This window comes from Etheostoma spectabile, chromosome 9 (genome assembly GCF_008692095.1).
Source record: "Etheostoma spectabile isolate EspeVRDwgs_2016 chromosome 9, UIUC_Espe_1.0, whole genome shotgun sequence".
Taxonomy (NCBI): domain Eukaryota; kingdom Metazoa; phylum Chordata; class Actinopteri; order Perciformes; family Percidae; genus Etheostoma; species Etheostoma spectabile.
In genome coordinates, this window is record NC_045741.1 from 10,534,963 (window position 1) to 10,560,854 (window position 25,892).

General features: G+C 38.4%; 3 protein-coding genes across 6 annotated transcripts in view; 1 reads left to right on the plus strand and 2 right to left on the minus strand.

Moving 5' to 3' along the window:
• mccc1 (methylcrotonyl-CoA carboxylase subunit) overlaps window positions 1-10,105 on the minus strand; it is an 11,852-nt gene extending 1,747 nt beyond the window's left edge. For both annotated transcript variants that reach the window (XR_004333551.1, XM_032526258.1), the window contains exons 1-17: window positions 9,806-10,105; window positions 9,205-9,248; window positions 8,169-8,308; window positions 7,862-7,957; window positions 7,509-7,630; window positions 6,184-6,331; window positions 5,934-6,055; window positions 5,707-5,818; window positions 4,947-5,028; window positions 4,737-4,864; window positions 4,423-4,606; window positions 3,787-3,896; window positions 3,382-3,598; window positions 3,155-3,241; window positions 2,238-2,287; window positions 1,860-1,997; window positions 1,188-1,295 (exon numbers count right to left, since the gene is read on the minus strand). Coding sequence is in view for 1 of the 2 variants with exons in the window: in XM_032526258.1 (XP_032382149.1) it covers window positions 1,188-1,295; window positions 1,860-1,997; window positions 2,238-2,287; window positions 3,155-3,241; window positions 3,382-3,598; window positions 3,787-3,896; window positions 4,423-4,606; window positions 4,737-4,864; window positions 4,947-5,028; window positions 5,707-5,818; window positions 5,934-6,055; window positions 6,184-6,331; window positions 7,509-7,630; window positions 7,862-7,957; window positions 8,169-8,308; window positions 9,205-9,248; window positions 9,806-9,861 (1,944 nt within the window). In the remaining variant the exon portion in view is untranslated. The remainder of the gene's footprint in view (window positions 1-1,187; window positions 1,296-1,859; window positions 1,998-2,237; window positions 2,288-3,154; window positions 3,242-3,381; window positions 3,599-3,786; window positions 3,897-4,422; window positions 4,607-4,736; window positions 4,865-4,946; window positions 5,029-5,706; window positions 5,819-5,933; window positions 6,056-6,183; window positions 6,332-7,508; window positions 7,631-7,861; window positions 7,958-8,168; window positions 8,309-9,204; window positions 9,249-9,805) is intronic.
• An 815-nt stretch (window positions 10,106-10,920) lies between these two features.
• Window positions 10,921-16,564, minus strand: lamp3 (lysosomal associated membrane protein 3). 2 transcript variants are annotated; one of them, XM_032526124.1, is made up of 7 exons: window positions 16,299-16,564; window positions 14,992-15,102; window positions 14,344-14,426; window positions 13,839-13,961; window positions 13,494-13,566; window positions 13,196-13,366; window positions 10,921-11,360 (listed from the first exon to the last, which is right to left on the minus strand). In XM_032526124.1, the coding sequence occupies exons 1-7, from the start codon at window positions 16,462-16,464 to the stop codon at window positions 11,218-11,220; spliced, it is 870 nt and encodes a 289-aa protein (XP_032382015.1). In that variant the 5' UTR covers window positions 16,465-16,564; the 3' UTR covers window positions 10,921-11,217. The 2 variants fall into 2 exon arrangements, with proteins under 2 accessions (XP_032382015.1, XP_032382014.1); XM_032526123.1 differs by having other exon boundaries at window positions 13,839-13,964; window positions 16,299-16,562.
• A 1,513-nt stretch (window positions 16,565-18,077) lies between these two features.
• Window positions 18,078-25,792, plus strand: kng1 (kininogen 1). Of its 2 annotated transcripts, none has more exons than XM_032525640.1 (9): window positions 18,078-18,232; window positions 18,438-18,537; window positions 19,923-20,066; window positions 20,513-20,629; window positions 21,505-21,580; window positions 23,579-23,748; window positions 23,836-23,946; window positions 24,040-24,138; window positions 25,114-25,792. In XM_032525640.1, the coding sequence occupies exons 2-9, from the start codon at window positions 18,472-18,474 to the stop codon at window positions 25,462-25,464; spliced, it is 1,134 nt and encodes a 377-aa protein (XP_032381531.1). In that variant the 5' UTR covers window positions 18,078-18,232; window positions 18,438-18,471; the 3' UTR covers window positions 25,465-25,792. The 2 variants fall into 2 exon arrangements, with proteins under 2 accessions (XP_032381531.1, XP_032381530.1); XM_032525639.1 differs by having other exon boundaries at window positions 18,079-18,232; window positions 19,920-20,066.
• The last annotated feature ends 100 nt before the right edge of the window (window positions 25,793-25,892 follow it).

Sequence of the window (25,892 nt, forward strand, 5' to 3'; positions counted from 1 at the left end):
TAATAATAATAATAATAATAATAATCAAGGTGGAGGAATAGAAAGATAAATATTTGTTTGTCAGTCAATTATTTTCTATATCAGCAGAGCTAACAATAACAACAAAAAGATGATGATGTTAAAATCACCATTTGTTCTATGAAGTGTGTTGGTTACGGACTAGTACTAGTACTAGGCACTAGTGACTAAACTGGAGACATGGTGTGAAGTATTTGCGATAGTTATCGCTAATAGATTTATAGATTTAGAGCAGTGAAACACCATGGAAACTAAACCAATGAAAATTCGATGTGAGATAGTTGGACGTTTTGGGAAATAGATTTCTTTGCTTGCTAAACATCTTGTATATTGGTTACACATCAGGACACCTTAGAGTGTACTATCCCTTGCTTTGTAAAGACTACATTTAGCTGTCCCTCTGGTAAAATACAAAATGGAACAAGGCTGCCGTTTCAAAACTGTGGAATAAATTCTCTCGCTATGTCAGAATGGCAGTGTGCGTTTTTAATCAACAGAATTTTTTTTTATTCTACCTTTTGTAGAACATTTTGTGAACTTGTTTCAATGTAATAATGTTAAGTTACAGTGATATGTTAAAAGGTGCCCTGCCACACGTATTTCATTACTTTGTAGTTACAGTATGTCTGAAGTTCTACCATGGCCTAAGATGTTTTGTGGAAAAAATGCCTTGGTTACCTTGTTTCAAGCCTAGCGTGGTATAAAAAGCCTGCAGAAAGCTTGATTTGTGCCAGTTCTCATTCAAATTCAATGAGCTAAGCTGCTTGACCCCGATTGGCTAACAGCTAGCCAATGAGAGCCTGGCTATCAGCATCATTTACCAAGTGCAACAGGGCGAGCTCATGAATAGTAATGAGCTCAGGCAACATGACGTCAGACTGACCAGCTTTTGTAAATGGTCTGATTTCTCTGCTTATTTCTTTTGAGTGGCTAGAGCTCACAGAGGAGGTAGCACTTCATCTTCACATTCACAACCTAACACAAACTCATATGGACCCAACATATTTAAAAAAAAAAGAAAAACGTAGAAAGAGTTTTGTGTGGCAGGGCACTTTTAATAATAAAAACTAAAAGGCTTGTACAAAAACATTTAGATCTACAATTCATTAAAAAAAAAGAAATTTGTCAAAAATTAAATTAAAATCCATATGTTAATATACCAAACGCACCTTCTCTATGGTTCCAGTCATGGGGGCCACAGCTCCACCTTGAGCCCCAGAGCCGCTCACACCAGCCAGATACTTGGGCACTGGAACAGACACTTCGGCGCTTCCCTCCTGCAGAAAAGTTGTACAAATGTCAAGAGACAGAAGTGACATTCAAGTGCCAGCTGAGGTAAGAGGATTTGAAGAATCTTTAATTTCCCTGATGTCAGACATGGTGGGTTTGTCCCCAGTCACCAGTTTCTAAGATGACAGATCCTTAAGACATGAACTAGAGACAGTTTCTCTGTAGCGAAGCCTAGCTCCCATCAAATTGACTGGGGAAAGAACAGATATGCAGCTTTCGCAAAATGTTTTATTTGGGATATTAAAATGATATTGCAATAAATTAACCAGACAAGCTAACTAATAAATAATGCACATCTTGTGTACATTTAAAATTGTCAAGGCTCCCAAAGACTAATGCAGACTTATATTTGTATCAGCGAATATGTGTGAGAGAGTTAATGCACTAATTTACTACATAAGGAATGAAGAACATAGCACTTCACACTTCCCATCCAGTTAAAAATATAAATAAATACTTTGTTTTACCATGGTTTTTATACCATAAGTAGAGAAACAATGCATGCAACCCAAGATGTGTTTCTATGTTCAACAGGAGTGGTAGGAACGTACCGTGGAGAACAGATGCACTGTGTTGTCCAGGATAACCAGTTTGGGACGAGACTTCATGCCATTGACAGAACAGTGAAGGAATGACGCTCCATCTTCCATTTCCACCTCCCCAGTCACATGGTACACCTCCTCACCAATCTGAAAGGAGAAATACATCCATGGTGAATGTGAAGGAGGAAGATCTACCACTATAGATTCACCTAATACACTTACCAATAGCGTTACTTAATAAAAAAAATTAAAAAAAAACATTTTGGATTTTAAAATTGTAACTCGCAGGCTGTATCAGTGGATGGAGTTTGCCCAATTTTCAATTGAACAACAAAAAAATGAACACAATGATTAAGGACATGAGATACAGGACATACTCCAGCTTACCTGCATTGTGTAGCTTCCATCTTTGTTATACACAACGACCATATCAACTTCTAAAGACAACAAACACAAGGAAGGAAGCAAATAAGATGAGACACTGAAGTAACTCAACACAAAAGCTTTAGTTGAACTCGTTCTTGTGGATTTATTTTTGGCATTGAATAATGAATATAAGATTATAAAAAAAATGTCACAGAACAGATCAGCTCTAAACTTAATTAAACGGCCATTAAACAGTTATAAGTCAACCCTAACTGTACTGATCTGCTTATTAAAATTGACACACTTTAATGGCGGATTTAACATCAGGCCAAGGGACAACAGTGGCACATTTACAATGATGTTGATTAATGTGCATTGTCCAGAAAAATAAATACATAGAATAAATTAATTAATACGCAAAGTTTTTGTTTTATTGATGTTGTTTCTACAAATGTAAATATGTGATGATGACATATAGTACATACTAAAATAATCCATGTAAAACACAAACAAAGGTATGTAATATTATCTCTATTTATTGTATGTAGTTGGCCCCATACCTAACTGAGTTTTCCTTTGCACTGGAATACACTGCTCCTGATGCACATTAGATTAACAGTAAACTTCAACTAAGTCCTGTTAGCCGCTGGTGATAACTTAAGGTAATTTAAGATCTTTTTAAAGCAGAACAGGATGTTCAAATGACTTTGATGTCTAACTGAAACTGTGATCTTGAGTCTCTTGTCAAAGACTAACATCACAAGTTGGTAAAGAAGAAGTTGAACACTAAGAATTATTAAGAATACATGTTTCTCTTCAGTCCCACCACCGTTCTGGTTCTACATTTGTCATTTTCCCCTTGTTTACCTACCCTCTACCTTCCCTCACTTCCTATACACTAGGAGGCAGTAAAGGCTCAACATTTGTCTGTTACTCACTTTTGTCTCCCAGCTGTAACGTCATGTTTCTATTAAACTGAATGTTGCTTCTCCAGCCGCTGCTCGAGCCAAATGGGGAGAAGGGGTCTGAAAACACACAGAGAGACACAGAGACAGACACACACAGACACAAACCCACACACAAACACAGAGATACACACACACACTACTCAGTATATTTAAAATCTAAACAGTTTGTCCTGACAAGGAACATGTCATCCCCTCACCAGTGGAGGTCTGTGTAAATTCCTGTGTGTGTTTCCTCTCCTGCAGCACCAGGCCCAGGGCTGCCTGGCAGATTGTTTCCCCAGAGGGAGTCCTAGGAGTGGGAAAGAGGTCAGCGTAGTGCTGAGGGATGAAGCTGGTGGTCACGTTTCCAGCCTCAAACTCTGGGTGACCCGAAAGACTCAGCAAAAAGTCAATGTTAGTGTTCAGTCCAACGATCTGAGGACAGAAAGGATGCAAAGGAAAGAAACAGAGCCATAAATTATTTCTAGGCATTTGTGCATGTGTATATGTTGTATATGTATAATTTGAATCAAATGCTGTATGTTTTAGGTTTAGTAAATACTGCATTTATCTTACAAGTTCAGGTATATAACATGCATAATATGACAGTGTGTGTGTCTTACATTGTACTGTCGTAAGCAGTAGCGCAGCTTCTTTAAGGCAGCAGATCGGTCTTCTCCCCACACCACAAGCTTGGCGATCATTGGATCATAATGTGCAGACACCTCGTCCCCTGCAAAAAGACACACACAGGCAGACACTATGGCAGTTGGAAAGCCCCTTGTATTTTTGCATTAAGGTAATTACTTGTATTTGTCCAATCTTTATTCTTATAAACCTAATAATAATATAATACATTTTTATCTATATTCTTGTTATTTACTGTATGTTTTTGTTGTTTATGTAGCCAACCTTATGCTTGTTTTTTTATTCAGTCCTTACTTTAATGTGTTGAATTTGTAGATTTTAGGACTCTTGTAATTGTTCATTATATATTTTCTCTTCTTCTCTTCCTTAGGTGAGATTCCTTCTATAAGCCCCTAGGGGTTTTCTTAATCTCACATGCACAATTTATTTTTTAATATTATTTTATTTTCTTGGGTTACTCAAGATTTTAGTGTGCAAAACAAACAAATTCAAATCAACAGCTATTTTGATACATTAAGCAATAACATAGACCCTTAATTCTGTTGTGTTACAAAAAGAATAAGAATCTATCCATGTACATACAACCAGAGCATTAGATCAAAACTCCCTACCTTCCCTGACTCCAGTCTCTATGCGTGTGTGTTGGTCTGCTGAAGGGGTGGAGAGATGCAGCAGAGGCCCCGCCCCTGGAAGGAAGTCATTGTTTGGGTCCTCGGCGTAGATACGAGCCTCAAAAGAGTGTCCCCTTAAAATGATGTCATCCTGGAGGAGAGGCAGGCGCTCCCCTGCTGCCACCTGAAGGAGAATTACACAGAGTTATCACTGAGACTGAAATCAAAACATTTTCTTGACAAAAAGTAATTTTTTCAACTGGGTGTCAGCATTTCTTCTCTCCTTTTTTATTTCTCTCTCCCTCCTCTCTCACCCTGAGCTGCCACTCCACCAGGTCCGTTCCAGTGATCATCTCAGAGACAGGATGCTCCACCTGCAGCCTGGTGTTCATCTCCATAAAGTAAAAATTATGCTGGGCGTCCATTATAAACTCCACCGTACCTACACAGGAGGACAAACACTATAATATCCATAAACTGTAAGCTGAGGTGTGTGCAGGTGAGTGTTTTTATATTTATCTTACCTGCTCCTACATAGTTGACAGCCTTGGCTGCTTTAACTGCTGCCTCTCCAAGTTTCCTCCGAACCTCGGGACTAATACCAGGCTGATAAAATACAAGTAGAAACAGAGTGAAAATACAAAAAACATCTGACCCAAACATATTTAAGGGATCATATCCCTAATTTCCAGCTTCACACAATAGATCCACGTGAGAGGTTTACACTGTAACTGGTTTGAAACGAGTGCTGTAAACTCTTCCAACACAGGTGGACTGAAGATTGTGTGGAAAGGTTTTCTTTTCGTCACTGTCATAGTTAAAGAAAAACACTGAAATGTCTCCTCTTCCACGAAAAAGAGAATAGTAGTGGAAACTAAAAACTAAACTAAGAGCTTTTATTGAATGTATATGTACAAACAGATTTTCAGTTCCTTGTTTGATGTCGTTCATAATGGGAATAGTTTGATAATCAGAGTTGCTAATATTTTAAATAAGTTATTTTACAAAACATTTTCAATGACGTACAAACGAATACTTTTCTCTTTGACAATAAGAAAAACAGTTCACGTCAACAATAAGACTTATGATTTCAGAATAGTGGCACAACATAATCTGAACTTAAACCTTCAGTTAGATGTGGAAAATCCAAATTTATCTTTGCAAAAGATTTAAATGTCAAAATTTAAATTTACTTAAACTTAGATGTTGTAGATTTAGTCTAATTTGTGCAAATTTATAGAGACTTTTACAGTTCCTTCCTCAGTCAGTATTAATTTAACTCACCCCTGGTGCTTCCTCTATGATCTTCTGATGTCTTCTTTGGACGCTGCAGTCTCTCTCAAACAGATAGACAGCATTACCGTGCATGTCCCCAAACACCTGCACCTCCACATGTCTACAGGAGACAGACACACAGAGAAATACAATGATTATTTAAATAAACATAACATGGTGATAGAGCTGGATGGTTAGCAGTATCTTCTGAGTGAATGAATTATTATTATTATTACCTGGGATCCTCTACAAACTTCTCAACTAGCATGACATCATCATTGAAGGATTTTCTTGCTTCTCGTCTCGCTGACTCCAACTGCTCCAAGAAGTCTGTGTCTGACCGTGCAATACGCATTCCCTACATACACACACACACGCACGCACGCACGCACGCACACACACACACACACACACACACACACACTTAACCCATGTTTCCTGAAGTTACTATGTCAAAGTTATTTAGGCTTTTTCACAGCCTCTTACCTTCCCTCCTCCTCCACGGACTGCCTTAATCATCACAGGGTATCCGATCTGGGCAGCCTCTGCTTGCAGCCTCTCATTTGATTGGTCTTCTCCATGGTAACCACCAATGATAGGCACCCCGGCAGCTGACATGATGTGTTTGGATGTGCTGAAAAAAGAAGAAGTGAAAAAATGTTTCAGGGTTTCCTGCAGAAAATGTGTTAGATAAGGTGGTTGGGTGGGGTTTGCCGTGTGACCGTCAATGTCAACATTGAACTATTGAAGAACTAACTTGTGCAAAGGAATGTACAATTGCCATTTTGCTTAAAAAGGTGCTGTAGAAATAAAGTTGCATTGCCTTACAACCTCAGCCTGTCAGTCAGTCACCAGGGTAAAAAAACAAAAAAACACTGTTATGCCTGCTCGTCTCAAAGTAAAGTAAACAGCACCGCGACTGCTTTTGCCTCTTCATTGATATCATATCGGAGTTAAAACTGTCCCCTTGAAGTTTTGAAAAACTGTAACCACATTTGAAACCACTTTATCTGCATGGCCGTGACTCACTGTGACTTCAACAAAACTGCAGAGCAGGCGTAGTTTGCACGCACCTCTGTGTGTGTGTGTGTGTGTGTGTGTGTGTGTGTGTGTGTGTGTGTGTGTGTGTGTGTGTGTGTGTGTGTGTGTGTGTGTGACGGAGCTCCGCTCTTTGTCAATATGCAGAGTAACACGGCGGATATTGTAATAGTGTTGTTTAGGTGGCGGCCTTAGCTGCAAAGTGCTGCGGGAAACCCTGTGTTTACATATCTTGCTATTAGGGCTGGGCGATATGGAGAAAATCAGATTTTGCAATATTCTTGTCCTAATGACGATATTGTGCCGATATTACAGGGTTGACAATTGGTGCTTTAACAAATTATTTTCACAATGAGATTTAAGATAAATATATTCAGTAATGTAATCACTAAGTGGTAGAAGAGAAGAGCTAGACTGGTAACACAGGAAATGACATAACTTTACTGTAAAGCAGCCTGTAAAACCAGGAAAAGACAACACTTAAATCATTTCCGATATTACAATTTCCAAAATCTAAGACAATATCTAGTGTCATATCCCATCCCGATATCAATATAACAGTGATATACTGCCCAACCCTACTTGCTATTATACATTTTTTTATGTTTCTATTCAGCTGTTCCGTGCTGTGTCCCATAAACCTATTCCTCCACAGGGATCAATACAATTTCAACTTAGTTCTTTTAGGTACCTAAAAAACATAACTTATTTTAAATGTTGATTAGAGACAACTAGAGAAAGGTTGTAAATGTATATTGTTCTGTGTGTTTTACCTTTTAATGCCCATGTCTCGGATGGCAGAGGAAGGTGGTCCAATGAAGATGATGCCTTCCTGTTTACACGCCTCTGCAAACTCTGTGTTTTCTGACAGAAAGCCATAACCAGGGTGGACCGCCTAAACACACAAACATGTTTTCTAAACCACCACATTTAACAACAATGTCAAATCACCTAGTTGGTTTAATGTCCTAAAATAATAGTTTAACATGAAGGACAGTTAAAGAGGTTGACAAGACATAAAGATCATAATATTCCATTTTTGAGCTCCTTTAGGCAGGACTAAAAGGAAAGTGACAGCATTCCTTCTGTTCCCAAAACTGTTTACAACCAGTACAGGATTACTCACATGTGATCCAGATGTCTTGGCCACTTCCAAAACTTTCTCCATGGAGAGGTAACTCTGCTGGGAGGGTGGAGGACCGATACGGTAGGCTTCATCTGCCTACAAAAAACAAAACAAAGCAAAAACAGACAGTTTCCAACTGAATATACTGGAACTAATACAAGTCTGTAAACTTTAAATGGCCAATGTAAGAAAAAACTACATTAACAACACGCTGCCTTCATTGTGTTTGTTAAATCAGCTGCAGAAAATCTGAGAAGCAAACAAATACTAAAAAAAACAGCTGTTTGCAAGCTATCCAGCATCTCACCATGGCCACATGCATGGAGTGTCTGTCTGCATCACTGTATACAGCCACAGAGCGGACGCCCATCTTCTTGGCTGTGCGCATCACACGACACGCAATCTCTCCTCGATTGGCAATCAGCACCTTCTCTATCCTTCCCACCCCTGGAGGAGACAGCAAAGACTTTATTTATCCCAAAACAATGAAAAGTTCTTAAAATGTACTGCACAACAGTTGTCACTATTTGAATCAAAAGCGCAAAAATGTTTTAAAGGGCGCGCAACCATCATTGTCCAAGATCTGTTGGAATGGAGTTGTACTTGTATGCAACACCAACAGAGCACTGATAAAAACAACCACAGCACAGACAATGGTTTGGGATCCACAGTGCATGTTATAAAAGACAAAAAATATATTAGTCAGATAATTAATCAACATTGTTTTTTAAATCTATTTGTTCTTCAAGTAATTTATCATTACAAATACCAATTGTTCTCTGTGTCCAGCTTTTTAAACATGAGGATGTTTTCTTCTGTTTCATATCATTGAAATGTGAATATCCTTGGGTTTGGGACTATTGGTTGGATAAAACAAGCAATATGGATTTTGGGCTGCAGGAATCTTGCACTTGACATATTTCTCTATTTTCCAAAATGTATAGACTTAACTAGTGGTTCTCAAAGTGGGGTCCGATGATTTTACCATTTTACGTAATAAAACATCTAAAAAGAAAAATCATATCAAATGGTGGACCCTGCATTGGACCAAATGTTATCAAATGGGGGTCCATGGTCTAATTTGTGCCAGTTTAGGGGTCCTTGACGTGATAATGTTTACAGAATATGTTGGCCGTGTACCTGCTGATAGTGTGAGTGTTGGTGTGTGCATGGAAGTGTAATCTACAAATGTTATTTTTACAGTTTTATTGTTTGTTTTTTTATTTTACTTGTTTATTGCTTGAGATTCGTCCTTACTTGGTGCAATGGAATTCCGTTGTATTCTTTTACAATGACAATGAAAGGAATCTAAACCTGAATCAAGGGCAATGTCCTTCACTCACCTCCTGAAACGAGCCTCACCCCTCTTTTGGTCCATGACAGTTTTCTGAGGAGAGGTAAGGACAACAACTTCAGTCCCATTCAAACCTACGTGGCTGTGAAGGGCAGATGCTAAAAGCACGAAATGCTAATTTATTAAAAAAAAGCACTCATGGTAAAGTAACTATAAATCATAACCCAGCCTAAATGACGAAGGTATTGTGATACTCAGTAAAGGCTGGTCGCACAGGTATAAACCTTTAAATATAAGCATGTCATACCAGCAACATTAGCATGCTAGCTGACAGTTTGCTACCTTTATTTAACCTTGCTCAGGTCTTATCCGATTGACTAGTTAGCATAACGGGAACCAATTCATTAATACGTTGCTGTTGAGGGGTGAAACAAGTTGATAGTATCCTGTCCAGCAACCATGAGCAGCAGCAGATAATTAACAATGTGTCGAGTTTAGCAATGATAGCTGCAGTTCACCTGTCAAGTTAGCTCAGATCAGATGTGAAGAAGCGTCGCAAACTTCAGTTGTAAGCTAACGGTAAAAAGAAGCAGGGGCAGCCTGTTTTCAGACCACATCAACACAGCCGTGTAACGCTTTAATTTACTCACTGTGTAAATATCCTCGGACCTTGCAGAGTTGGGAAACTCAAAATAACTGCAGCCATAGCTACTAGTTGCTGAGGCTAGCTGCTAACTAGCTAGCTCACTAATGACCAGCTAAAGGAAGGCGAAGTGGTACTTTATTCAACAGCTCTCGTACATCATTTTGTTCTATTTTAACTAAAGCAAACCACTCAACTTTAACCAAAGAGAAATATTTTGGACGTTAAAAAGTTTGCACTCGCCCTAATAAACACTGACATACGCTTGCAAAAATCTGTATTATTATTATTATTATTTTTGAGCTTTCCAAGGACTCGTAGTCTCGAGCAGCCAATGAGAAAGAGGGATATGGAGGTGGGGATGACGCTGCAGTTACCACAATGGAACCAGCAGAGGGAAACGTGTATTTTTATTTTTTTACAGTCTTCGTGTCAAACAGTGAATTGCAGGTAACACAGTAAGTCACACAGTAGTACGATAAATCTCATTACATTCATAAACAATACAAATTCATCGTACAGCCATAAAGAAATTATGAAACAGAATTTAGTAAGTGGGCTATAAACAAGTATGGTATTACCTTTTCTGTTGAAAACTAAACATTTTAATCAAAGAATGTCCAAAACGGATTTATAAATATTGATTAGGGTGCAAAACCTGAACTAATTAACTGGGATGTTTATTCTGCCATTAAAGTTCAAGAGTTACATTATGATAAATCAATGGTCTGGTTCATTTATATTGCTAATATAATTAAGCGCTCTATGACTAATTTTCAGCCAACTTTATAAGAGTAGGCTTATTCAATAAGCTGCAGTGAACAAAAGTTATCACTGAAAGCAAGGCAAGGCAAGGCAAGGCAGCTTTATTTGTAGAGCACATTTCAGCAACAGGGGCAATTCAAAGTGCTTTACACAAAATCAGTTAAACAGATAAAACACAAGTACAAATAGTTAAAAATCCTAAGCATTAAAAACCAATAAAACACATGAATAGACAGTTAAAAACAAAATAGAAACATTAGGACACATAAAACACAAGAATAAAAGTTACAGTGCAGCATAAGAAATTTAAAGAAATGAGCAGTCATTTAAAGAAAGGCAGCATCAAAAAGAAAAGCAGAATGAAAGTGAAATAAAATGCAGAATATAATTCAAATACAACAGAATGGAAGATGGAAAATAATATATTTAAAAACAAACAAACAAAGACTAGTCAAATAAATAAAAGTAACAACATTGTTTGCATTTATAGTTATATTAATAGACATATCAGACCTCTTCTCTATTATTAGAAGAATTCCAGGAGCAAAAAAAGACTTTCAAGTTAAGGTGAGCACTTTTAAGAACTTTTTGTAACACTAAGAAGGCCTAAATTATGAAAAATCTTATCAGACGGAGTATATCTTCACCCAGTTTTCAGAGCCTGTCATATCCTTCTCTGCGGCGGCGGTCTCTGATGAACAGGAAGGTCAGCACAGCGATCAGAATGAGACCCACCACCGTGGCCCCGACTATGATGGGGATAGCTCGCTCGCTAAAGTCGGCCCAACACTCCACCCCTAAAACATGTAGAAGGAGAACAACAGGAAGAAGAAGAAGGAGGAGAATGATTTAAGAAAAATAAGGACCTTAATTTAAGCACACCAATCACTTCGATCTCATTCTATTGTGTGTTTCATTAACCACTTGAACCACTCAGGTGCAGAGATAGGTCCACTGCTTTTAGAACAAGGTCTTCCATCGTTTATAGATGTGCACATTAGTAACCATTCCCTTTAGTTTAAGGACACTTTTCTTTTTCTCAACCCTAACAGCAGATTTTCACTGGGCTGAAACTAAATATCACAGTCTGATTGCAAAGAGTCAAAAATTGAAAACTCAGAGTATATCCAGGCTGGCCTATCACCTCAATCAATCAATCAATCAATCAATTAATCAATCAATCAATCAATCAATCAATCAATCAATCAATCGAAAGGGTCACCAACCATATTTATATTTATTGTATATTGCACAACTCCCTGCTTCTGGCCCAGAAGTCTGAGAGAAATAAAGACAAGTAAAGCTGCAAGAAAGCATGGATTGCAATAATTGTTTCATAGCTTCCTGTTTTAATTTTTAATCACAGCTAAATGATTGCCCTGTTGGACTGTGATGAAGCCCAGTGGATAACAGAGTGGTACTCCCAAAACAATACTATTTTTGTAAATGTTTTAAGTGTTTTAAAAGCAAAAACACAACGTGTTCCAAGTAGAACAAGACCTAGTCCAAACCTTGCAAAACCGGTGCGCATATTCATTTATCTGATAGTGTTTTACTCGGTATAAACACCTGAGAGCAAGCAGAGACAAGTGCATTATGTTGTATAATGTTGCTATAAAAGCATTGATTTACTTTTAACTCAGCATTGTGAATTTGGTCCAGAGCAGGGATCTTCAACAGGGGGTCCGGGACCCCTAAGGGGTCCTCAGAGTCAATGGAAATTATTGTTAATTTTTAAAATGTTACTGGCCTATAGGTAAGTTATTCATCAAGGTAGCCATCCACAAATACAGTTTAAAATTAAAAGGTGATTTATAAAATCTCTTCAGCAATTATTAGGCTATTTTAATAGCTTAGAAATCTTTGCAAAAAATATGTATAAAGGCGTTAGGCTGCGCGTTATTGTAGGCTCAGTTTAATAATGCAACTTCATTTTATACAACATATGTAGTAGGGGGTCCCTGCTCCATCTCTCTTTTAGTTAAGGGGTCCTTGGTTTAAAAAAAATTGAAGACGCCTGGTCTAGAGTTTAAGGGGCTTCTAAATAAGATTATTATCAACTATAGCCTTATCATGGTAAAACTTTGATAAACCTGCTAACGCTGTGTGGTTTAGTAAACTAACTTCTTGTTTAATTCTGTAAAAAAAAGTCTTATACTCTTAAGGACAGAAAGGAGGTATTTCAAAATGTATGGGTTTGTTTCATCAATTATATGAAGGACAATGATTTGTCACTCTGCACTCATCCCTCTGCATGGCCCAGTTTTTCCTCTTCTTCTGTTTTCTAGATTTTATGTTAATGTGTCTTCCGTGGACCCATGATTACCTGCCTTCTTTGGGGAGGCCCCCAGACCACCACGTTGTTTTTTTTGTTTCATCTTGTTGGTACGGCTGAATGGAGCAAGTGTGTATAGGGTGAAAATATGTTCTGATGGAGCATGTTTGCACACTTCTCTACTGTTATTTGTTCTTGTACGTTGAATAATGAAAATCCAATAAAGATGTTGTTAAAAAAAAAAAAGATTATTATTATTAGTTCTAGATCTATTAGAGCAGTACAAAACCATGTATGCTCATTTAAATTTGTGGAGCGGACCTAATTCATCCCTGCATGAATTAAATGTTTATTCACCTTTTCCGTACTGTCCTTGGGTCAGATTGAAGGCCTGCATCTGCAGACGGACCAACTTGATCCTCAGCTCTGATGACATCAAAAGCAGATTCTCAGATTTGCACTTGAAGCTCTGTCCAGTAGCTGCTGCGAACAGCTTTTCATCGACCACCAAACCTGAGTAGGTCTTATCTGAGAGGGAGAGGATGTGTAATAGGGACAGTTACATTTTCAGTGTTTGAAGGTTTTTGTTGTTTCATTTTTGAAATACCAGCTGTATATCTGTCTTCTGTCTTTTTCTCTGTCTATGTGGTCTTACTGGCACATCCTTGGCAGACAGGCAGAGGAGACACGTGAACAGTCACTTTGTCGACGTAGAAAATATTCTCTTCCTGGAGACAAAAATGCAAAGATTAAAGCCAAATGTAGGAATTCTGACCATGAAGGCTATGCACATTTTTTCCAAGTAAACAAACAGTTGAATTTCTTTGTAGTGTGATCTCGCAGGGAAGCTGCAAGACACGGATGCTCTGTGCAAACAGATTTTGATGGAAATACTCAAGTTCCGTACTTGAGTAAAAGTACTTTACATTCCACTACTGCCTGCAAGTCTTTCCAGTGTGGGAGAAAATGCATGGAGAGGATGATGTGAAGTTTGTTGCACCTTTTTGAAGGTGAACTGCAGACTGGCGGCATTGTCTGGCAGCGTGAGAGAGAGAACAGCAGCTTCTTTGCCACAGTAACCACCGGCTGTGACTCTGGAGGGGTCCAGGTTGAAATACCAAGTCTTCTGAACGCACAAAGGAGAGAAATATTACTTTATCTTACGCAATAGTGTCACAAGTCAGTGTCTCCGCTCAATGTATATTTTAACTATTGTCAAAATGTGACAGTATTGCACTTACCAAGGCATATTCCACATAAGTGTACTTATTGTGGCAATAAAACCTTTTCTGATTTGGATTCGTGCAACTCATATTGGATACGTACGAGAGTAAACATTTTTTTCACAGTTTGAACAGTTAAACCAACTTTTAACACCTCACAAAGACATGCTGACACAAAAACACACTTTCTGTAATATTAGGAAATTACACAAACGCAAGGCGAAGCAAACACACAGCACACTATTCTAAAATCAACATGACACACACATTCACAATTCTAACCTTCTTTTCAATGATAATGTACTCTGCTCCCATGGTGGCTTTGATACAAGGTTTCCCAACAAGGTTTTTCAACATGTAGGTCCCTGTGCACAAAAACACGCACACACATGCAAGCACGCACGCACGCACGCACACAAACCAGACAAATAGCGTCAATTTTCTATTGTATCTCCCAGTTTTATGCTACTGAGATGTTTCATTTATCAAATTGTGTGTATTTCTTTTTAAACGTTCAGTGTTATTTAAAGAAGTTTTTTCCCCGTGTCTCTTTATTCTAATATGATTGAATACAATCTAGGTTTTTCTATGTACTGATAGGCTATAGTTAAATTCTCACAGTTTGAGTTATAACTTCATGTTGGTGCAAGAAAACCTGCTCCACAGCCTTGCACCTCACAGTTTACAGGTTTCACCATTATGTGCTTATCACACCTGCTTTAGCTTCCAACAGCAGCGTGTAGCCTTTAAGTTATAAAGCACATTAATGAGTTTTCAGATGCAACCCCTTAAAAAAAAGCTACACACAAAGTCAAGCCAGTCACCATACAAGCTTATAGTAGGTATATTTTCTTAAAAAAAATTGGCTATATAAACTGATGCTTTTGTTAAATGTTTTTGAAATAAATCTTGTGTTGTATTGGTGCGTACCTATTAGAGGAACGCCCTCAGAGGGGTGCATCACCGGCCGGTATATCTGCACCTCAGAGGAGAACTCCGAGGCAGGCGGGACAGAGTGGTCATTTCTCTGGAGGTGGACATCTGGTGGAGAAAGAGACATGTCACTCTCAACGTCTGTTAATCGCCTGAATGTTTTATTGTTTTATAACTAAAAATGTGGCTTTCAGGTCCATTGCACATAGCAGATGATGACCCACATAACCCAATAACTGCATTATAAACTCATTTAATTATCACCATTGAAGCACAACATAGAGTGTATTTTGACATAACGACAGGACCACATGATTAAGTAATAATGCAGGATTAGCCTTGGTTTATATCGTTCCTCAGTGTTGCAAATTCCTATAGAAATGTTCAATCAATTAAATTATGTGCAAATAGTTGACAACCAGTGAACCTGGTGCTTTTGGGTCATTTGTAAGATAGGGGTCCTTTTCCACTTTAGTAATTCAGTCTGCAGATGTTGCAAAAACAAAAACTTGCAAAAAGAAAGTCAAGACATGAGAAAGAAAAATCAAATTTAACATTTTTGTTAGATTTGTCCACTTGTCAAATCTAAGAAAAAAGTTAGATCACAATGTTCGTTACAGCTTTGTCCACTTTGCAACAAGCCACTGGGTTTTTGAAATTTGTAATTATGTAGTAAAAAGCCAAGAAATTGAAGAATTTAATTAGTTGATACAGTGGTGTCAATGCTATACTACATGGCAAATGGCTCTTATCATTGTCACCCCATTTGTTTGCTTAAATTACATTTTGAGAAAAAAAGAAAAGAGTGTGAGGTCACTGAAGACCACCAAAGCAACGTTCACTGTGTGGGACAGGAAACCACAACAATCCAATTTCTGACACAGATCAGACATTACTCTGTATGTGTTCAAGGAAATTCTGCTCTTTGAAGAGAAAAGGTGAAGCAGCAGTATGAAGACCACCATTTAATTCTAAACCCTTAAAGATAAATGACTAAATAAACAGAAACTTCCCAATCGCAGGTTCTCACCCATCCTTATTGATATCCATGCACGTGTGCACACAAATATAAATTGGGGTACTTGATTAGTAATTAGATGGTGCTGCATGGCATCGTTTAAGTTTATTTGTATTTTGAGTGAAGCTGTTTTGTTTTTTTCAATTAAAGGTGGAGACCTCCACTATTCATCATCAAACGTCTCATTTAAAAGACGAAGGTAAAGAGGAAAAGACAAAGAACTGTCTGTCAAGAGTTTAGTCCACTATCTGAGGGTGAATTGAGATTGGAATGTTATCAAACATACCTGGAATAACAGCGGTGAGGAAGAAAAGAGACCACCCACACGCGTGAACCCTTAGCATCATGGTAAGTACAGAAAAGTAAAAAGAAAAGAAAAAGTAGATGGTATTAGAGTGCAGTGTGAGTGCTGCAGCTGTGGATTGTCTTGTAAATGTGAAACTGATGAACATTGTAACACCTAAATGAGCCGTGCAGAGGAAGTGAAGTTTCACAGGAGGGCGGGTCCAGACACCACCAGCTCTCTCAGCTCTGAACTCACACCTCAAATGGTAACTTCCGTCAGTCAATGGGTGATAACTGTCCACATCATGCATCACTATAGAGGACTTCCCATGTATGCTCAGTGGTGGAAAGTAACTGAGTACATTTACTCAAGTATGATACTTAAGTAAACATGCTGATGTACTTGTACTTGAGAATTTCCATTTTTCCAACTTTATCCTCTTAATTCAGTACACTTCACAGGGAAATACTGTTTGTATACTGTTTACTTCACTTCATGTACAGTATCGGGCAGCTTTAGTTGCTTTGCAGATTAAAATCTAGTATTTTGTCAGTGTTGTACTGCGATTATATTATTTAAGTAAAAGATGTGAGTTCTACCCACTGGCTAAGCTAACTAGCCTGACTGCTGACTGCACTGTAGTTTATATTTAACGAACAAATAGAAGAGCAGTAATCAAACTTCTCATCTAGCTCTCAGCAAGAAAGTGAATAGGAACTTTTGAACTATTTCTCGAAACAGAGCATCTAACGGCCCAGAATGGCTTGGTGCATGTGTGGCCACAAGAGGGCAGAGTTATGCTCTTTAAATCTGCTTGACTGGAATTTTATACAATCACAACAATTTATTTTTCTTTACAGTCTCAAATCCCAAGGCTTGCTTTGTATCTATCACCACAGAGCTGTATGATGGAGCTGAAGTAACTCCATTAGTGTAAAAGAGACAATAATTAGGCAAAGACATATGGAAGATTTTGGCATGTTGTCATCAGTTGACATTGGAGTTGGCCTTGTTGTACTTGGTAAACATGGTGTAATACTGTATGGTAACGGCACCCAGAAAAAGCCAACACAATGTCTGTAGGATGCATCTACATGGAGTGTAACGTCTGATCACATTACACCTCCTTTCACAGAGGAGCAGTGGGGAAATCAGAGGGGCATCGGCTAAAGGTCGACAGGGGCAAAGTACCAGTTAAAACACACAGAACACATAGCAAGCAAACACGTGCGCGCGAACGCTTGCTCACTTGCGCGCGCGCACACACACACGCGCATGCACGCACGCACACACACACACACACCTAAACACAGGGGATGTATTTAGCTACAATTTAATTCAATTCAATTTTATTAATAGTATCAATTCATAACAAGTTATCTTGAGACACTTTACAGATTAGGGCTAGAGTCAGAGTAGGTCTAGACTCCCTTTACCATACACTGTAGTTTGTGTGGTTTAATTTGTGTGTGTGTGTGTGTGTGTGTGTGTGTGTGTGTGTGTGTGTGTGTGTATTATGTTGAGGTAGGAGATTTTTGCTCTTTCATAGTCACTATGAAGGAAGTTAGTACATCTACTCACACTCCCCTCTCTCTCTCTGATACTGACTGTTGTATTGACCTCACAGGTACCAAAACAAAGAGCAAACATTTACTCTTTTTTTACCACTGAGCGTTTTGAGCATTCAGTAGTGTGTGTGTGTGTGTGTGTGTGTGTGTGTGTGTGTGTGTGTGTGTGTGTGTGTGTGTGTGTGTCCTCTGTGCCCTCCTGGCCCCTGTGTATGTGTGTATCAGTGTGTCATCATCTTTCTTAGGATTCCCACCCACAGTTTCAGGAGAACTTCACTCAGATGTCCATCCCTGTGTGGAGAGGAGTCAATTTTTTTTCTCTTTAAGCCTGGCAAGATCAGCAGCAGGCCTCCAACCACAGAAACTGTAAGTACTCTATCACTAAGAACATTTTAAGTTAGTCTGGAAAGCTTGAAATGTAATCATTTTATTAAATGATCAGCCATAAATAAGATCTGAGATCGATCCACCTAACACCGCCAGGACCTGAAAGGCACTTACACTGATAAACTGTGACAAGGGAAAGTGTTCATGAACTGATGTGATATTTACCATTTATTTCCCCTTGTAGCAGAACAGAGCCGAACTTCCATCAGGACGAGACAATGAGGAACAGAGTGGGGCTGTATGTGCTGGGCCTGCTGTGCCTCCACGGCTCAGTCTTTGGACAGGTAAGAGAACAGTATCAGAAATCACAACTTCTTACTGGTTTTCAGGCTTTAAAACCCAGATTACATTGTGAGAAGAGATGAACTATTAGGCTGCTAAGACTTACTGCAGTGGTGGAGGAAGTTTCCAGGTCTTTTACTTAAGTAAAAGTAGCAATATTGCACTAGAAAACTTGCATCTAAGTGAAAGGTTTGCATTCAAAACTTTACTTATGCAAAAGAACATAATTATCTGCAAAATGTAGTTAAAGTAAAAAAAGTAAAAGTACTCATAATGCAATGTGGCCATTGTCAGGTTAATATATATTATAAATTATAAAATTGCATATCATTATTTAGGCATCATTCTGATGTTGTAGCTTCAGGTTAACTTTTTAACTCATTTACAAATATGCATCATATATTGTGAGATGATCAAGTTAATTGCATATAAAACAAAACAAAAAATAACCAGTAACTCTAGTTGTCACTTGAATGGAGCTGGGTAAAAACGTCAATATCTTACTCTGAAATGTAGTGGAGAGTATAAAGTAGCATGAACTGAGATTATTCAAGTCAATTTCACGTATCTCAAAATTGTACTTAAGAACAGACCTTGTGTAAATGTACTTGGTTACCCTTTTCCACCACTGGGTTGTAAGCATGATTTACGTATCATGTGTCTACAGGTTAGGATTGTTACGTGTCTGGTTTGCAGTGTGCTTTATTTTGTCTTTTGACCCTTTAAAATGAAGCAAAGCCAACTTGCGCGTAAACAGAAGTAGTGTGAACACTTCTGTATACTGGCAAGTTGAAATTGCTTCATTTCAATAAAGAAAAAAAGTAGTGGAGTAATTAAAAATACTCAAGTAAAAGTAGTATGCAACACTAAGAAAATACTTTATGCTTAGTCTTCTTTCAGTAAAATTGTTGTCAGCACAAATGTACTGATGTTACACATAGGCTAAATTAGTCATTGTGCAAAAGAAATGCCACTTTGGAAGCTGCTGTATTGTATTTATGTTATTGGATTTTATATTACTAATGCCTTTTGATGGGAAAAGCATTTTAATGCTAAAGTAAAATGTATCTACCTTATGTACTTCCGTACAGTTTAATCTATGGCAAATGTGGGTGTCAAATATTTTACTTTGAAAGTGTAAAGTAACAAAGGGTAGAAATATTCAGTAAAGTAAAAATAACACAAAAGTTTACTTGAGTAAATTAACTTTGTTACTTCCTACCATTGCTTGTCACAGGTTGTATTATTCTCAGCATCTGGCAAAAGAGTACCTTTTCCTTCTAAGATGGTTTCATTGAACAACAAAACTATACATAGGCCTTAGAAAACTCAGACTTCATTTTGTGCACCAGAAAAGTGATTTCCTCTATTTCATCTTTTCCGGGAGGTATTGGACGTCCAGCCCGGCATCCTGATCTTCTGTGACGACCCATCTGTGAAGATAGCCGTCAACAGCGCAGTGAACAAGTTCAACGAGAAGCTGAGCACTGGAAACAAGTTGGCCCTCTTCCAGATACTTACAGCCAGCAAGGTAAAGTGATTGCAAAAAGGATGTGGCTTTCTGCATATTCACATAACCTGCTTCATCTCAGGATTTATTTTGACTGGCCAAGACCCCTTGACAGGTCATAAAGAACAAATACTGCAACATGATATCCCTCTAAAATATCCAAATATCCAAGTGCAGAGAGCTTTTAAGTACTGTGGGTTTCTTTCAGGAGTTGTTACTTTTACCTCTTGAACATTAGCTGTTTTAGCTACTCCTTCCTCCTACTTTACAGTGTGTAAAAATCCAATATTTCCATCTGAAATTAAGTCAATATTAAATATTCAGATTTAAACAGATCCAATGGTTGTTGAAACTAAAGCTGTGGGATAATTACCACAGACATTCTGTTCCTGTTTGTTTATGTTTGTGTGTGTGTGTGTGTGTGTGTGTGTGTGTGTGTGTGTGTGTGTGTGTGTGTGTCTTTACAGTCAAAGAATGGCTCAGACTCGGTGTACTCACTGCAGTTCACCAGCAGGAGGAGTGACTGTCCAGCTGGGAGCAGCAAACTCTGGACAGACTGCAACTATCTGCCTAATGGACGCAAGGTAATATTGTCGAGATGAAACAGATGTTTATGCTCTTCTTAGCAGGGATGCACAATCTTTCCAAGATACCCTCTATTCATCTCTGTGGAGAAAAAAATGATTGATGCAGTACTCATTTATAATGCAAATACTTAAAGCACCCATATTATGCTCATTTTCAGGTTCATAATTGTATTTCCAGGTTTTACCAGAATAGATTTACATGGTTTCATTTAAAAAAATATATATATATTTTTGTTGTACTGCACATTGCTGTAGATCCTGTTTTCACCCTGTGTGTTTACGTCTCCGTTTTAACTACAGAGTGAGAAATCTTTGTTGGGAGTCACACATGCGCAGAAGCTAGGTAATGATAACATCAGCTAGCTACTGTTTTCCTATGTTTGTCAGTACAAGGTAGGAAGACACTTGTGGAATACCTGCAGAACAAGGACATGCAAGTAGTTCTTTTGTAGATTATGGTGGACTACTGTGTGTTGTAGCAGTGTTTTGACATTGAGAACGAGCTACCATGCTACGGTTAGCCACCTCGTCTCGGCTAGTTACGTAAAAAGCCGTGGAGATTCTGAACAGCTCACCCAGAGACTGAAGGCAGAGGACATTCAGAAACCTGTATCTCACTCTAAACAGCACGGATAGTCTTTTTTTGTCTGTATGCGTGTGGAAGCACCACAGACACAAAACAACACTCCAAATCCCAGAAAAAGGGACTTTTTACTTAATATGGGCACTTTAAACACTTTTAAGACTTCATGTGTACTCAAAGAGATTATATTGCTTAAAGATTGACACAACAGTTAATGTAAAGGTCAGTATTACACAGTATTTAATAACACAAATCATAACCCTAAAATTATATTCTATTAATCCTCCAGGAGCCATTTTCATGCAATGCCACAGTCTACATGACAGACCATGAGGCAGACACTAAACAGGTGGACTGCCTGCTCGGTAAGTGAAAATAAACCCAGCATCTAATAATAGTTTTTATAACACAAGTACAACCAGCAGAATTTGCTTCAAATTTAGTTATAAAATACTAAATCAACACTGATTAATTCTCACTTTTAAGTGATGCCTCAACCAGGGGTAATTGGCCCTTCAATCATCCTCCATATAATGACAAACCAGTAATTTCCACATTTTCACATCTTCCAAGCATAGTATGATCATGTATGGAGAGTTTTCTTCCAGAAGGAATCTCTGGTGTACTAATAAAGTTCTCCATTACTCTGTTCATCAGAGGAGCACATTTCTCATTAAGAAAACAGTGAGTCATTGAGAAAAATGTACACTGGTGGGCGCAGGGCATGTGAGGGGAGCTGATTGTGTAATATTTCAACACTGTGCAGATATGGAGACCGCAATATTAACTTGTCACAACATAAAAGGCAGTGACAGTCTAGACTTTAATCTGTTTGCCTAACCAACCCACTGTCAGACTACAGTGAGTAGATTATATGTTTTTTTTCTATCCAGCTTCCAATGTCCAGCTTCAATGTTTTGCAACTTTTAAGGCTCATCTTGGAAAAATACTTTGTGTATAAAAGTTTTTTCTCATCTGCTTCCCGGGGGGGGGGGGGGGGGGGGGGGCAGGTTTTAAAGAAAGAAAAGTTGTGTGGTTTGAAACCTGTGCTTTTAAAATATGTTAAGTAAACAGCACTTTCTACTTCAACAATAAGGCTGGTCTTTCCCTAAATTACCCCCACCCCCACCCCCTCGTATGAAGAATTATCTATAAAGTCCTAATATTAACATACAGTAAAGTCAATTATCAAATTTGTGCTGATGATACTCATTTTTTTATTTTTCTGTGACAATTGGCAGTCAAGTTGCATTGGGGGTAATGTATGCACCAGGCTTTGACAAAGAAAAGAAACACATGGAATAAAAAATACCATATCTGATGCATGGATTTTGATCCTCTCTATTGTAAGTCTAACCATATTATAGAAGTGCAAAGCTAGTATGGTCTAGCTACACCGCCTAGCTATAGGGATAGGGGAAAAAACCCTCCGGCTTGTATTTCTTTAAATCAATCACAACCATCATGGGCAACACTAAGCCCCGAAAGCGGTGATAGTGAGAGGGGAGGAACATCCAGAGCGTGAGAGACGCGCTGGATGTCAGGCTTTATGCCAACATGTACATCTGTTGAGCCAGACTACCTAGCCATTAAAAGTTATTGGACTTTAGTTGAAAAATAATACCAGCAGCTACTCTAAAACATTATTCTTCCAGCTGAAAAACATTCATTTTGGCTTGACTTGTTATTTTACAGAAGGGTTATATCCTGCCTTTATCTTTAGCATTATGGATAATTGTAACACTGCTTCTTCCCAAAAAAAATCTATAAACCTTAGATTATTTAGACCTCTGCTGCTGTTTTGCCAAGCTGCACTGTTTTTCATACCTGTCAACATTAATTTTGAATTTTTTGTTCTTGCAATAAAAAAATGCATCAATGAGAAAACAATGTTAGTGGGATTTAATACATTTTCTTTTGCCTTATATCATTTTCCTTGTCTATTACAAGGGAGTATTCTTGCACACAGAGAGCTGTGAAATGACTTGGGTCACATTATATTGCAGAAAAATGTTCCATCATGCGTCAGCTCATACTTTTGAAGATCATCATATCACCTCTCTATCACACCATTAAACACCATTTTCATTAATTCATTTGATTGTGTTGATTTTAACTTAACTTCTTCTCCTGTTAACTTAAAATCTTGAGTGTTATTTGTATCCGTTCATTATGTGCTATTTATTTCTCAATGGAAACCACTTTATACATCTATGCTAATCAGCATCCTAACAGATGCCGTAGTAGTAGTGGTGGGAAATTAGGGTGTTTCCTTAAATGCATAGTTAATGTTGTCTTTAACAGTCGCAACCATCTGCTGTCTACTCATTCTTTCTTTTCTTCCACTATCTTCTCCTCTCCAGACGATCACATTATTCCAGTGAGAGCTCCCTGTTTGGGCTGTCCTCAGGACATCGATATAGACTCAGAGGACCTTAGGGTTCCTCTTTCCATCTCCATCTCCAAGTATAACTCCTTGTCCGACTCTACTCACCTGTTCGCCCTGCACAATCTCGGCCATGCCACTAGACAGGTAGAGACTGGGTGATATAAGGAGAGAGGAAGTGGGAGGAATGCCAGCTGTTTCTTTTCTACCCACTGTCTGTATGTATCCCTGTAGGTGGTTGCAGGCTTCAGATTCAAGCTGAGGTTTGACATGAAGAAAACCACCTGTCCCAAGGACGAACACAAAGACCTCAACGATCTGTGTGTCCCTGATGAAGAGAATGTGGTAAACATGAAAACAAAACACATTTTACTGCTGACATAATGTAATCCAGGTTTATTTGACCCGGTGTGTCTAACTGTGTGCGTTTGTGTGCAGGAGTTTGCTAACTGTAATTCTACAGTGGATGTAGCACCATGGAGATTTGAGGTCCCACAGGCACAGATACAATGCGAACCAGGGGAAATGCCTCAATCGGTAAGACCCACTTTTCACAAAATGGTCAATAATGACAGAATTTAGCCCCTTTAAAAATCCAATATGGACCAAGACAGCTGCTAATATTGCCCTATACTCTGATATACAGGAAGTTGCCTGCTTAAATGTACTTATTATTCAAATGCCTTTATTGTACGTGTGAAGCACTTTGTAGTGCTAGTTTTATATATTGTATACATATATATATATTGTGTACATAATAAGTTAGCATGTTTATGTGAGTGTGTGTTTGGTCTTGGAAAGGGTAAAAATACAGTATACCCTCCAAACTCTTTGGATACTGAGCCACATGCACACGGCTTTGGCAGGTTGAGGAATCCTCAACCAACCAGCTGTTCTTAGTTACTGTTGCTTAGTTAGGATTGGACAATAGTTGTTTGATGTAGAAGTTTAGTGGAAGGTACATTTAGCCGCAACGGTTGATTCGTTTTTGGACACTTATCTGGCAGAATAACTCAACAGCAAGCAGACAAACCCAGTGCCCTGATATACTGACAATTTCAATGTACAGTGAGCAACATTCACATCTCCAATATAAAGACAACATGCTGAAAGGTCAGTTCCGAGTAATAATACAACTAGTACAAGAAGTATGAACGTATCAACAGATACAATAGTATTTACCAAAAAAAGAGTTTTGGAAATTGAAATTATACACAAAGTAAAGCTTCTTATAATAAAAATGTGTTGCAGAACCTAATGTAAGAACAATTCTGCATTGAAACGCCACTTTGGTGTTAGATCATTGTTCCTGCTTGATATTGACTGAGCGTTTATGTATTAGGTAGTAAGAGTGACAATACCATAAAGATAATATTTTCACAGTGTAAAATGGGTTATGCGCACATTGGGACTTTTGTCTCGATTTTGCTCCTAAACGGTACGCTACGCTTTCACTCTAAAACTGAAAATTCTTCAGTTAGAAAATGTGTCTTACTGTATTCTTTTCTTCAGTTTTTGATCAGGCGCCGTCCTCCTGGCTGGTCTCCACTCAGGAACATTCTATATAATGTTCGCTCATCTCCATCTCCATCTCCATCACTATCTCCATCTCCAACCACACCACCCCCCACTATGGCTTCAGCCAAAGAAGAATCTTCTGAGGAGGACACCACAGTCTCCCAACCTTCCATCTCCCCTGGCGTGGCTGCAGAACCTGTGATTGACAGCCCCTTCTACTGCCCGTCCAAGCCCTGGAAACCCTTCAATCCGGAGCCTGCAGCTCCTACGAAGGCTGCCACAAATGAGGCCACCACTCCGCCCACAGCAGACGGGACCTTCAGTGATTCAGACCTGGCGGCATAAATTTGTCGTCAATGGAAGCACATTTATATTCAAAATAATCTCACTCGTCACACTCTTCCAACAGATTTTGTTTCGTCCTCTATCATATTGGGTGGCGTTGCAGGGATTTTTGGAGGAACATCTCTATGGGTTTTATGCAGATTTAAAAAGCAAAAGGGTTTAATAAATATAACCAGTCAAGGGGACATAGGAGAAAGCAACCTGTTTTTGGGCCCTGTAAATCCTCAGAAAAAAATGAAAAAAAAGGACTGAAATGATGACAGAGCTCTAGACTGTTATCATATTAATTGCTGGTTAAGCAAGGGAAACCGGTGTCACTTTCTTTGATGAAAACAAAGTATTGAGGGATTGAATGTCCTCATTGGTGATTCAATATAAAGATGTGAGAAAATGGAAAAAGTACATTGGAAATCTGTTATTCTTAACTG

Coding starts and splice junctions, on each gene's coding strand:
- lamp3 (XM_032526123.1), bottom strand. CDS start 16,464: ATGTTCATCAGTTTCACATTTACAAGACAATCCACAGCTGCAGCACTC. Junction 14,427..14,991: donor TGAGGGCGTTCCTCTAATAG/GTACGCACCAAT, acceptor TTTTGTGCACAG/GGACCTACATGTTGAAAAAC. Junction 13,965..14,343: donor ACATTATCATTGAAAAGAAG/GTTAGAATTGTG, acceptor TTGTGCGTTCAG/AAGACTTGGTATTTCAACCT.
- kng1 (XM_032525639.1), top strand. CDS start 18,472: ATGAGGAACAGAGTGGGGCTGTATGTGCTGGGCCTGCTGTGCCTCCAC. Junction 23,749..23,835: donor TCGGCCATGCCACTAGACAG/GTAGAGACTGGG, acceptor GTATCCCTGTAG/GTGGTTGCAGGCTTCAGATT. Junction 24,139..25,113: donor CAGGGGAAATGCCTCAATCG/GTAAGACCCACT, acceptor TCTTTTCTTCAG/TTTTTGATCAGGCGCCGTCC.